This window comes from Leptodactylus fuscus, chromosome 2 (assembly GCF_031893055.1).
Source record: "Leptodactylus fuscus isolate aLepFus1 chromosome 2, aLepFus1.hap2, whole genome shotgun sequence".
In the NCBI taxonomy this organism is placed as follows: Eukaryota; Metazoa; Chordata; class Amphibia; order Anura; family Leptodactylidae; genus Leptodactylus; species Leptodactylus fuscus.
This window is the reverse complement of record NC_134266.1, coordinates 84,568,182-84,582,399: the sequence shown is the minus strand read 5'-3', so window position 1 is coordinate 84,582,399 and position 14,218 is coordinate 84,568,182. Positions and strand designations below refer to the sequence as shown.

Genomic DNA, 14,218 nt, shown 5'->3' with positions numbered 1-14,218 from the left:
ACAGACTAGGGTCATGTGATGAGCAAACAGGTGCTGCTTGTTAGTCACAGCACAGTTAATTGCCTGGTAATCAGTTGAAAGCAAGCAAGATCTAGAAAACTGAGGAATTGATACAAAGTATATTGGAAAATTGTATATCCTTTTATTGTACAAAACATTTGTCTTTCAATATTGGTCTGAAAGTGGACAACCCCTTTAATAAAACCTCAGACTGTGCAAAGATAACTATTCAGCTCAAGTCCAAAGATAAACTGTATGTGATCTGGAATGTTGAAGGTGCCCGGGCCCCAGCACGCAAGAAAAACAGATGGAGAGTGGCTACTTCATGTTAGATATAAGCAATTCAGAATAGCTCCGTCTTCTGACTTTAGGGAACGAAAACAAGCCACCTTCCCACCCGCAGCACAGATAGGATTCTCAGAAGACTGGCAGATCCCCGCTAGAGGGAAACCACCCATCTAGTGCTGTTTATTTTTAACTGCTGAAAGCCAGATTTCCTCTGGAAAGTTACTAAGCGTGTCAAAGGCCTGATGGCTGCACAGATAATCATTTACAGCCTTGGCAGGTAGACACTAGAGCGTGCTGATGGGACTTCAGTCCCTATATAATGTTTCTATGGGATGGGTAGATAACATACTTTCGTTACCATTTAGTTCAGGGGAACATCCATGTTCACGTTTAGTCTGACAGCAACCAGTATGAGATCTAGCAGTCCCCATGACAGGATGTTTGCTCAAAATTATGAGAGACTGCAGAAAATGGCTGCGATAGAGCAAAGCATCATTATGATATGTCATTAATATCTGATGTAGGAGGGAGGTCACCCTTGGGACCACCACAGCTGTAATAGTGGCACCTACAACTGTCACAGGCCAGTGGAGTAAATAAATGGCCTCTATGAAGCTTTATACTAAACGCCATACCAAGCACAACTCCTATACAATATACAGTGCTGGACCCTCACTGACCTATACTTATGGTAGGCGGTCAATATCTTAGTCTGAATAATGAAAGTTGATAGTACTGGAAGATCATCAATGATCACCCAGTCTCTCCACTTTACATATCACATCAGCAACAATATAAAAGTGAACCCTCTGCACCCTTCTTTATCTCCCAACCTCCGGTGAAGACTGTTGGACTAAGCAGCGCTCAATATACTTCGTGTTATGAACAGGGCGTAAGACAAGTAAATATATGCAGGATGTTTAACCGTAGTGGTTTTATAGAAGCAAACAGAATACACCCATGTAACCTTACCAGCAATGAAGAAACCTCAAACATGCTAAATATATAAAAAGTTGTAGCTGGTCTACAAGTGAACTGCCCTGACTTCTATATAGTACATCAGCTACCATTGTGGAGAGTCCTATGGAGGATGCACAATTCACTGTCTTTGGCTGCTGCAGCATAGAGTCATGTACAGACAAGGAAGGTTTCAGTTAATGTCGTAGCACACAGGTGCCACCTAACAGCTGTGTGCAGCTACTGAGAAGCTACTGCACCGGAACAGGAGCGCAGCGCCCCGCAACCCCAAATAGGACAGAAATCACTAGGTGCATAATGCAAATAAGACTACTACATAAATGAAACTTGAAGTCACATTTTAAGAAACTGTACATCCAAAAACAATGTATTGCTACAGTCAAAGCCAGTCCTAAGTGTCAGCAGTGCGGTTACTAGACAAGTATAGATAGCACAGAAGTCATTATCCCCTATAAGCCTTGGAGACAGAGGGCCGCATGGGAAAAGGGTTGACAGGATGGATTTTTTCCTGTTCTCTTGGAGACATAAGCTCTGGAGGAGCGTGGCTGCCGCTTTCTCATGTTTTGTAACTGACAAATCAGCGACTACGGCCCAGATTTCCTAATAGTTAGTGTAAACCAAATCTAAAAATACACCTGATTTATCACAGTGACTAATGCTGTGTGATAAAGATGGGGTAACTTTACAATGCTTACTTTAAGTGCACTTTTTAGTTGGCTTACTTTGAGATTGTACAATACCATTTAGGCAGTGTGCTCCATCCAAGCCACTCCCCTTTGTCTGAAAATTCACACCAACACAAATAGCAAGGTGATAAACTTTAGCCCAAACTAGAGGTGCCGCATTTACATCAATGTCTAGTCATAACTACAGTAGTATCTCAACCCACTGCAACATTTATCTGATGCCACCATTGTCCAAGTATCAGTATGATCAGCCTAAACACAATATACCCGCCATTTACCAATGCAAGCTTGAAAGTGACAGTATGTACAGTGTACGGAAGTGACCATATGCAGGTGAGGAAATCTGGCAAGTCTTCGCAAAAGATGTGAAGGCTGTGTTTTCACAAAGGTTACGTGTCGGTTTTTGCCTTGTTTAACTTTCACCATTTACAGAACGGAAACAAAAATTTACTAAAATGTTATTTTAAAGCATATTAAAGTTACTGCCAAGAAAGTGACAAAAGTAGGTGAACATTTTCTTGCAATACACTATTAGAGGAGTCTTACAATAGCAAAAGAAAATGTGTAGGCACAGCTGGCACAAAGCTGTGCTATGGGATTCATGAAAATGTCTATGTAATAGAATTGCAGCAAGTGTCTGCAGAATGTTATAGATCATCTATTATGTACTGAAAGATGAAGAAACATCAAGAATCCTGAGAATGACTTCAAGATCCAGTGACAGCTGCAGAACAGACAGGTCTCCGCCAGAATGGCAGCTACCCAACCACACCATAGTTAACATGTTTTATGGTTACCCGCAAGACCTGAACACCTGGAAGGAAAGTTACGTCTCATGTACTGTTTTCTCCAGAAAATATACTGGAGGTGATCTCATCCATTTTCAAGAAGCAGATGATGTAAGAGCACTGGCAGAACACCAGCATTGCTGTACCAGGGACACCTACACATGGCTGCCTCATCGCTCAGAGCTGGGGAACAGAGGGGGTTATTTACGACACAGCCATGGTATATAGCAATGAGTGCTCTACCTCAGGCCATCTGTATGCTTTTACATGGAAATAGCATACTGACTGAAGAGAACTTGAATTTAACCAATTTGAACATAGACTCCCCCTTATGAGTAAGTTTGGGGTGTTCCAGTGCAGTGACCATATTTCCATACCACTTCGGATAGTTTAGCTGACCTACATGAATAGCTTGAACTAGACACATCATCATTTGATCTGCATATAAACTGCTGCTTTGTCACTTCAATCAACTTTTTATTACGCTCTTTTGCTCTCATGATTAATAATATGTAACATACTTTCGGTCACAGGCTAGGACTTTGGCCATGACTTTGTGCAGCACACCCAGGGAGACGCTGCAATCTGAGTGAAAGTAAATAAGACTTGTAAATTGCTGCAGCCATGACACAGATAGAAGAATATATAATAAGTTCTTATGGGGGAGGGGGGAAGCAGATATGGAATTTCCTCAGTCTATTATACAGCGCTATACATCTTTTCTGGCATGACTATAGCATTGGAATGAGCAAGGTGAAGACATTTCCTGACACTTTTTTTCCCCACCATTGTAACCATGAATGAAAGCATCTCAAGTTACCTGATCATACTCTGAAGCACCTGGATACAAAGGCCATCCAAGGAACAGCTCCGCTATGACACAACCCAGAGACCACATGTCTATTGCTTCACAAAATGGCAGCCCAAGGATTATCTCTGGAGCTCTGTAGGGAGGAAGGAGAAAAGAGTGAAAAACCTCAGAAACAAAACTGAAACTTAAAGTTTCTATAATTAACCTACAACCTACATAATTCTACATTAACCCCTCTGTTGAGTCTCCAGATATTTAGCACCTGATTGGCATAGCAATTTCCAGTTCTGAGAAACCTAAATTGCAAATCTAGATCTTCAACCTCTAGGTCTTGTGACACTACAACTCTACATGTTCTATTCGCTTTGCGGGTGTTTGTGAACAGCTCAGCAAGTGTGTATGCTGGGAGTTGTGGTTTTACAACAGCTAGGGTGCTGAAGGTTATGATCCCTGATCCAAGCAGCATAGAACAAATCTGGAAAGCCAAAATTTACTTGGAAGGATCGCCAAGCTATACACAATGGTGGCTGGTCAATGCTTGAGTTTTAACACTCGCATCGGTAACTGCTGCTTCTGTACTTCGGTCACACTACATAGCTTCATGTCCTGCAATCTTATCACCCAAGCTTGTGAACAGCATGGAGAACTGAGAAATGCAGCAGATGACTGTTCGTTTAGTCACCCCCCCACACACATCCCCTCAGCCCCCAATAAGTCCAGAGTCATGATCCTTAGAAGGCTGTTTTTATAAACTGAAGAGCAGGAACAAGACAAAGTATGGACAGTAGATTACATTTATGTCACTTTCATCTGACTCCCAGCAAATTCTTTATAACAAATCTGTGGCTTAGGTCAAATTTTTCCTACTTCAGTAAGCGATGAGAAGTCTTTTCAAATTCCAGAGGGGGAAGCACCACGCAACTTCTACACTTCATTATACCTTGCAAATATTGCAGTGCGATGACTAAACATATGTGTCTTCACATATCACACTCATGTCTGACCAAGTCCTTATACTGTGGGCCAGTGTTTGGCTTTTAAGTGTATAATACTGTAGTAGAAAGGAAAGTTTGGGAGTGTGGATGAGTGAGGGTTGGACAACCTTATAAATGTATTAGGCCTACTGTCCAAGGAACTAGAATATTCTCAGTTACAGATTAAAGGGGACCTCATCACTTGTCCCGTTTTACTTTATCGTACTACCCATACTACTGATAACTCCTTGTGACATTCCTCTTATTACACCTAAAATTTTATAGCTGGGGTGTGCCACATCTATGACTGTCCCATTCACATGAATAAACCTTGCAGAAGTCACCCCACTTGAACAAATTTCTGATGGAGGTTCTGAAACAATGTGGAAATCTGACAAGGTCAATTTCAATCAATGGAAAATAGAAAAAAAATAAAGCTACCACCAGGCAGAGCACAGACAGCTCTGGATAGCTCCACTTATTTTATGCCATGGCTTGGCCTAGAGGAGGAGGGATGTCTGCTATAAAGGGAGGATACAGGTATGCTCTTAGCAATTCCATTTGCCCCAGGCTGAGTGGGCGATATTCTATATTCCATTAGACAGTTTCTCAATTTACAATTGAAATAAATGCAACTTCTATAATCTTACCTGTAGTACCGAGATTGCAAGTAGGTGGAGCACACTGCTTTAGAAACATGACTGGCCGAGCCAAAGTCTATCACCTTCACCCTATAAGGCTGACGCACCGGGTCCACCAGCATGATGTTCTCTGGTTTCAGATCGGCATGAATCAGCCCTAAGCTTTTCAGCTTCATCAGGGCAGTGGCAACCTGCTGTAATATGGGTCGGATATACTTCAGCGGAAGAGGACTGAACTTATTTTGTTTCAGGAAGTCATACAAATTCTGTTCCAACATTTCAAAAACAAGGCAAGTGTGATTCTTGTGCTGGAAGCACTCGTATGAGCGTACAAAGTTGTACTCGTCTGCATTCTCACTACTCAGGCGGGAGAGGATGCTAACCTCTATCTGGCCTTGCCTGGCATAGGAAGGGTGGTTCTTCAAGATCTTAATAGCCACAATTTCCTTTGTGCTACGCTTCCAGCATTTTGCCACTTGACCAAAAGTCCCTCGGCCCAAGAACTCCAGGACTTCATAGCTATTGGTCATGGAACACAGGATTTCATGCTGAACAAGTTGGTAATCCCCCTCGCCATTGGAGCTGCTGCTTTTAGTGGTTACAGTGGTGGTAGTGGCAGCAGCACCCACCGCGGTTCTGTTTTGCTGCATCAGAGGTGGCCGTTCATCAATAATCTGCACACTACCGTTGCTGTCCACCTCTTCACTTTTTCTTTTCAGTCCACATTTTTGGTATGGTTCCAGTAAAGAAACGTTGCTTCTGTGGTTCAAGATTTGGCTGCTCTGGAAGGAGGTGGTGGGGCCACTGCCGGTACTGTCAGCGGCAGTAACCACTATATGCTCTGCTGCAGTGGCTGGAATAAGGAGATTGGGCTCGTAGGCAGGTAGACTGAAGTTAGCTACCTGGTGAGATGAACTTGTGTGCCCTTGAGCGACTGAGAGGTTCTTGCCGTGTGCGTAATACTTGTTGCTACTACCCTGTCCTGTAACATCCCAGCCAGAAGGCTCGACTTTAAGTTTCTTTGCACTACAGAAGGCACTGGACGATACTGAAGGAGGGGAGAACACCTGCAGCTGTGATGCCATACCTGAAAAATAGAAGAAACAAGTTTAGTCTTATTGTGAGCTGAATGTGAAAGAATAAAGTGTCCAAGATACACACCCATGAAGTAGACACAAATAAAAGGAGCACAGCAGCACAAACTGTATCTAATGTTTTCATTGACAATATCTAGCATTCTGGCTTATCTAAAAATAAAGAGGAAGCGGTCGAAGTGGTCTTACAGGAAAGATTCCAGAAAACAATTTCTCAGCATGGAAGGGTTTATGTTTATTTTTCCAAATGGAAGCTCTCTGGGGGAATGAAAGAAGAATTTACACTGATCTGACCTCCTAGGGAATGACATTTTGCTGTGGCCTAAAATGTATAGAGCCAGGACAAACATACAGCTTTTTATTCCATCTGCTATTGTATGGAAGGTGAACAAGAAAAAAAAAAAAAAAATAATAATCACTTGCACAGGTCTATGCTACAAAATCTACAATGATCATTCCCACATCTCAAATCCACATGTCCAATGAGAAGGTGACTAGTGTTCGAAATGATGGAAGAAAGTTTTAAAAAGCTAATAAAAAAAAAAAAAAAATTGCATTAGAGTATGCTGGCCAAGACTGCTAACACATTAGGCCGCTCCGCACATAACCCGCTCTACTGAAGCCAAACAATACCAGACATAGCCCAAGGATGGCACAGTTTGAACAGCAACAAAGTCCACAGGCAGGTGAAGAAAAAAAAAAAAAAAAAAAAAAAAGTTTCCAACCTGGAATTCGATTTCAATGGTTTGACCAGGCAGGGGAGGTGTTAAAATATAAATTTATGAACTATAGCTTGCTGTCCTTCCCCCTTCTCTAGCACACAGTTATCCGCTGCCGGTGTCCTCTCAGTCTTGCACCACTGACTGGATAAGTCCTCAGCCTCAACTGACTGATGGGATCAAGAAGTGGCTACTACTTGAAAGCACCAGTGACATCACCAGCAATTGCTGACTGGTCTCAGTGGTCACATGAGACTGAGGACTTCACACATTGGTGAGATTTCTGTAGGCTCAGTTGACCATTTCATGTGTATGTGAACTCCTCCCAACTGGAGGTGTCAATAGAAACCAGTGGGCAAGTTTAAATTCAGCATGCTCAATCCATTGTTCTTATGATAAGCTGCAGCCAGACCAGTCTAGCACCAGCTTACTCCCCTTCCCCCTACTCTTCCCATTAAAATAACATGATGACCCTGACATGACTGTCTTATAGGGCAGTGGAATCTTTCAGGTACTGTTGGTGATCATGGTATAAGGCACCCAGCACTGGTGTGTGCACACAGCTTACAATTGTATGCTGATCCATATGAAGTCAGCATGGTTAAGTGAATGTCACAGTGGGGGTCACAATAAGCTCAAATCAAATGAAATTATTTTACCAACACAAATTTGCTTTTTGGGGGCAATGAACCCAAGGTCACTTCCCTCCACCTCCTATTTTGCACTATATGTAGAGAGTACTGGGACACACACACCTCTGTCTTGCTAGAAGTATATAAAATCCAGCACCTAGACATCCAGTCTGACGTTAAACATTTCTGCAAAAAAGGCTCATCCAAAAGCACTCACTGAATTCAGGCTTCGTAGAATAAGCCCATTACTAATCCTGATCAAAAATGCAAAATGTTTGATTTCTAGAAAAGAATGTACTGACATGAGTAAAAACACAGATGTGTAATAGAATGGGATGTCACTGTAGCCAAATTAGTTTTGTCCATCCTAGATATTCCATGATCATCTGGCATTATTGATAAATTATCGGAACCATAACGCAGCCATGGTGAATAAGTCATCAATACTTCACTCAAACCCTGCTTTAGCATTATCAGCACAAAAACTACGAACTACATATTGATGCCTATGGATTTAGAAGATGGTGACAAAAGCACCTGCAAGGGTAATATGTGGGTGTACCAATATCTTTGGTGTATTTGGGGACAGTAAGCAGCCATTTATGGCCAGAGGAGCCCTTACAAACACCATAGGCAGCACTTCTATAACCTTTTGGATAGAATATAATGCTAACAGTGCAGATAGGGGTGGCCTGACGTCCAGGAGTCTTGTCTCTCCCCCCCCCCCCCCCCCCAGCATCTGATAATTGCGGTGTCCGCTCAAGAAGAGAGCAGATTTCAGATGGTTAGAAAAAGCAAACCTGTAATTCAGCCCTCAGCATAAATTACATGGCTGCCTCCCTAAACAGGGACTGGGATTAGCCAGAAAAATGGAAGTCTAGCCTGGAGGTCAGAGAGCTAACCAGGAAAAGAAAATAACCCTGAAGTCAACTGGTGCTGAGCACAGCAAGAAGCAAGACAAGGCGACCTCTTATGGTGATTAATGTGACCCTTGGAAATTAGTAACCCATGTCCTGTGGGGGCCATTTCATTATCACAAACTGAATGCAGAGAGTGCAGCTGTGTGGTGACATTCAAAGGGACCGCTGCCCCCCCATTCACAGTCACACAAGTCAAGGCTGCATTTCACAGCATAACAAAGACAAGTTTTCAGAGGCAAATAAGAACCTACTTCTAGTTTCCATAATGAATGCAATGCTAAACACCCAGCTTTTAACTCATCCTAAGCAAATATTAGCCTGTAGCAATGATGCCAACCAGGACATAATATTCTAGGTGGACTAACCTTGTCAAAATAAACCAATTTTAGGTGTCTGGCTATGTTTATTCTGCTGTGCAATCTCTATCAGAAACTCTGTGGTATACATTTAATAGATCCCATCAAGTGGCATCTATAACCACAGGGACCCGCCTAAAAAAAAAAAAAAAAAAAAAAAAAAAAAAACACTGTGTATACTGTGCAGTATGTCAATATGCATACAAGAAAACAGGATGAGGTTTTAGTACATTTCCTCCAGGAAAAACAAATGAAGGTGTGTATAACTAAAAATTAAGATAGCGCTAAAAAAAATTTTTTAAAAAAAATCTAATATATATATTCTCTAGATTGGAATTGAGCCTTGTAATTTTTGCACAGAGACAGCAGTGTTTTGTTTGGAATTTGCTAAAACTGGCAGAGGAAAAGTGTCCTCCGTGCAGGACTTTCTCCTCTGCAAATTTTCATGCAGACATCCCATAAAGTTTTGGAAGTTCAGTATGAAAGTAGAAATCACTTTTATATTATATAAGGGTTTTGTCCAGTTTCAGAAAGTTATTCAAACAATGAAAAGTTATACGTTAATTTTCAGTATAAATTCGTCATGGTTTTAAGATCTGTGCTTGCTGTGATTCCTTCTGCTTACCACTAGTGGATAAGAACCAGGCCACAGTCATGTGATGAGACAGGCACACAGCTTGCTACAGACAGCTCAGTAAACAGTCTTGCAATCAGCCATGCATCTGGACAGCCCATCACGTGACCCTGGACTGGCCACCATCCACTGCAAGCAAGCCAAACTAGTCACAGCAAGCAGAGATCTAGAAAACTGAGGACATTATACAACAAGCATATGGAGCACTAAAACTTTATTATACAAGCATTTGCTTGCTGAAACTGGACAACCCCTTTAAAAAAAGTTGCACTCCAGTAACCTCTGCCTTATGCTCTTTACAAAGGCACCCCCCCCCCAAAAAAAAAAAAATAAATAAATAAAAATAAATTAAAAAAAAAAGTGTACAAGCAGAAAGCTCTGATGTAGTACTAAATTATTCAATAATGTACAACTTACGTAATCTTGCCCTGGTCTATTTTTATTCAAGGATAATCCTTTCCTGTCACAGAAGGGCTCTGTTTTTCAATCTGTATTTCCATAAAACACACTAAGCTTCGTCTTTACCTACAAGTCCTCTCCCTCAGTACTGACTGCTGACTCTATATACAGGACCCTCTGTCCAAGCTGCATCCCCTGCAATCTCTACTGACTTTAAAAATAGGGATAATTACAAGGTGTTAGTAACGGCCTCTCATTACTGACGGACACTTCTCCCAAACTAGACAGAGCAGGAACTGAGGAAAGTGGCAGGGCACACACTTCATAACTGATAAACAGCCTGTCAATAGTTAGAGAAAGGGGAGCCATATATAAAGCCCTTACAATGTAAGAGTGGAACATCCCCACAGTACTAGAAAAACCCTGCGGGAGTCTGAGCAATGCACATTACATATTGCAGCCACTTTAAGGAGCTTGAAACACAATCTGGAATAAATATTATATTTTTATTTTTTTATTTGTTTTACACACATCTATCCTAACTGAACGTGGAAGATATCACTCAAGCAACAGGGTGGCAAGTTTGGGTTGATAATCTACAACAGAAAAGCCCCAGTAGAAGAAATGCCCCTAAAGCCCCTTTCCAGATAATTTGCATGCAGATGTTCATGAAATAAGAGCTGCAATGCAGAATAGTAAAGACATCTTTGGAAAGTGTAGAAGCAAAAGGTACAGTCAGTCTGATACAGATTTGCTTGCAGAGTTTCCCTTTAAGGCTAAAATGTGTTATATTGCTAAAGGGTTAAAATGCACATGAGACATGAATTAAGTGCCAGCTATAGATATGATTTTTTTTATAGTCATTAACATCAAAAGACAAAAAAAAAAAAGCCTTCAACTCCTTCTGTTCCCTTGGTCTCATTTTGTAAGAAGTTAAACTGTACAATGGCAAGGGACAATATGTCGCAGGGACTACCAAGGACCATAAATAACCACCATGCTAGGAGCCCCACTGCTGGAATATTGTTCTGACTGGTAAATCTGCCAAACACACGGACTAAGTTTCGCTGCCTAAATATGGTTGTGCAAACCTAGCCCGATCCAAGACTCGCCCCTGATCAGCAGGAGGATTAGTCTATTCTCTACAGGGTTTGTATTAACAGTCCTTTAAACCTGAGTGGACAACCCCTTTAAAGAGGACCCGTCACATCCTCGGGCACATGTAGTCCTCTTAAAACCTACCATTATAACCTAGCACAAGCTGCAACTGCAAATAAGTTTGAGTCCCTGTCCAATAACGTTCCTGCAAAATGCAGCCATAAAGTATGTAATTAGGTACGTCCTTTAAGATTTAGGTTTGTGTTTCAGCCACTGAAGGGTGAGGGCATAGGTAAGAACAAAAATACATGTGCGGCCAAGCAAACTACACCTAGGCTCAAGATTCATTTCCCTTCTTGGCATGGTATAAACATCTCGTATCAACTTCAAAGGATGGAGACTGTGCCAAGAGCACTGATGTCATGTTAGGACAAGGGTTACATGGCAGGCAGAAAAAAAAACAAAGATGTCCCCTGCTTTACAAACCTTAGTACTGTAACAAGGAAAATGTCAAGGCGGCCACACTAGAAAAGTTGTAAGTATGAACTTACTGTAAAAATAAAATAGAGTAGCATTTCATGTATTAAAATGTGATGTTCTATTTAACAGCAGTAACCCTATAGTAGTGCAGGGAAGCTGCTTCCAGCCTGATACACCTCCTGTGCCATCCCATGCATGCACTGTGAAGGCCAGCAAGGGACTCAGAGGTGGCTCCACCCTCTTGACTCCTTCCAAGTAAGCTAAATATAGCAAGAGTAGTCTTCAAAGTACCTTTGCCAGGTTATACTGCATCAGTCAGAATATAGGACTCCTTTGTCAATTTATTCTCCTCCTGAACAGGCCAGTGGCAGTCTGGGGCCTAAATTCCACCCCCCTGACAGGTTCACATGTTAGTGGGTTACACTCTAATGTAATGTGGTAACAGTGTATATATAGACTACTAGTTTACTATGTATTCTGTATGCCAACAATGGCAGGATGCATATTCCATATAAAAGATGTCTTTACAGCAGTGACCCAAATTCTGACATTTAACTAAAAACTTTTTAAAAAAATTCATATTAAAATAGTGTATTTAGTCAACATTAGGGAGAGCCTGAAAAATTCCCAAAATTATAGGATTTCATTGGAAAATATAAAGCCCAAATCATCCAATACATGAAATGAGTGAAAAGGATGTGAAAGTGACAGGCCGCTGAATAGCACGAGGAAAGAAAACTACTGCAGTCATTTCCCAGACCACAGCTAACTATTTGGATAGCAAATGGCTGTATAGATAGATAAATAACTGGGACATCCTGAACAAACAGCACTCACGAGTTTTCATAAGATCTGTTCTCGCTCAGTCACGCACAACAAAAGTGTTCATGGCTCAGCCGGTATCCTGATGCCCCCAAATCTGATATTTGGCATCTATAAACAGGACATGGTGAAACGTAATACAGGCTGTTATAGAGCAGGAGCAGCTGAACACATGAATGTATAGCCTTGCTGGGAAAGATTCAGAAAAACTTGGGTTTGGTTTATTTAGAGAACCAGTCAGATTTTTCAACCATAACTTGGCCCCATCATACAGGATGAAGTAATTCCCTTTCCATTGATCCCCACTAATCTGGTTGAGCAAAGTGAAGATCTAAATGTTTGACAGTCATATGCAACTTACCCTAAGTAGTCACAGGGGCGGGAGCATCTTCAGACTAGTCACCCTCGCTAATCTCACCTCTTGGGCATGACTGACATCTCCCTTGTGACACAAAGGGGCTGTGAAGGAAATGTTCATCATGCCTAGAAGTTATTAGCAATGGGACAGGGTGACTAGGATGAAGCTGCTCCGGCCCATCTGACTACATAGTTTAATTTGTATATGACTAACTTAACCTTGCTGCAAGAGAAAGATTACAGCAGGGACTAATGGAAAGGTTGGTCTGAGCTTAGGAGTCTATTGGGTATTCCTATCCATGATTCACAACTATATTTTTATGCACACTTAAAGGGTAGGTCCAGCTACTGGACTGCTCAACTCAGAATGAGCAGAAAGATGGGCTAGTTCACACAAGGCTAGTGACCACGTATTTTGATCCTGATTTTGACACGGGAAGTGTGTCAGAATCAGGATCAAAATGCACCTGCTGCAGCTTTCGACAGTCGTGGATTCCCACTGCCGAGCAGGCCCAAATGAGTTGGCCTAGTCTGGAGGGATTGTCTTGACGTGGAGCAGCAATTTCCATCGCTGCGTCTGCCTCTAGAAAGGACAGCTCACTTTTTTCCACGAGCGGGAACCAACCACTAGTGGAAAAAAGATTGCTAGCAGTCTACATAGACCTCGATTGTGAGGGGGCGGATTTTGAGGTGGATTCTGTGCCAAAAGCCTCCTGTTCTTGCCCCATGTGAACTAGCCCTAAACAGCAGGTTATATACGGTAGTTTTGTGGGAAAGGTTCAGTATAAATGTGCTCTGACATTGCATTTAAACAGATGCATCCTTTAAAACAATATTTATTACACTACAGGCATTACTTAACCTATAAATACTGTGATCAAATGTTACATGAAAGTCTAAAAATAACTGTAGGTTCACACCAGCGTTCGGTCTCCGTACTCAGGTTTCCGTCTGCTGCCATCAGAAGACGGAAACCTGTCAGACCGGGTCTGGCCGTGAGCGCCAGTGAGCATTTTATGCGCTCTACGGTGAATTTTTTTTTTTTTTTTTTTTTTTTTTTTTTAACTGGACACAGTCCTGCATGTCTGACTGTGTCCGATTAAAAAATATTTTAAAAAAAGTTTTGCCGCAGAGAGCATAAAACACTCACCGAAGCTCATGGTCGGACACTTAAAACCCATTCAAATGAATGGGTTTGAAAACTGCCTGCAGGTTTCCAGTCCAGGAAATGGAAACCTGTATAAATGGAGACCGGGCGCAGATGTGAACGAGCCCTAAATACACCAAAATGCAGTAGGCTTCTCTATGGGATAGAAACATCAGGAGCAATGCAGATGTACAATGTATTGAAATACCAAAAACACCATGAGAAACTATCATCATCTATCTGCTGCAGTTTGTGCGACGGAGGCCCCAAATTCATTAGAGAAAGATTGCTGGGATCTTTTGACTCCCCTCTACATACAGAGCACAGTAAATTTTGATACCTTGAGTTAAGCTGCTGACAGGGATGCCTGATGCCAACACCACTTGCTTCACTG

General features: G+C 41.8%; 1 protein-coding gene across 4 annotated transcripts in view; it reads right to left on the bottom strand.

Annotated features, from left to right (window-relative positions):
* Positions 1 to 14,218, bottom strand: part of HIPK1 (homeodomain interacting protein kinase 1) — a 50,181-nt gene that overhangs the window by 27,505 nt on the left and 8,458 nt on the right. For all 4 annotated transcript variants that reach the window (XM_075264076.1, XM_075264077.1, XM_075264078.1 and 1 more), the window contains exons 2-3: positions 5,176 to 6,253; positions 3,561 to 3,684 (exon numbers count right to left, since the gene is read on the bottom strand). In XM_075264076.1, the coding sequence (XP_075120177.1) occupies positions 3,561 to 3,684; positions 5,176 to 6,251 (1,200 nt within the window). In that variant the 5' untranslated portion in view covers positions 6,252 to 6,253. The remainder of the gene's footprint in view (positions 1 to 3,560; positions 3,685 to 5,175; positions 6,254 to 14,218) is intronic.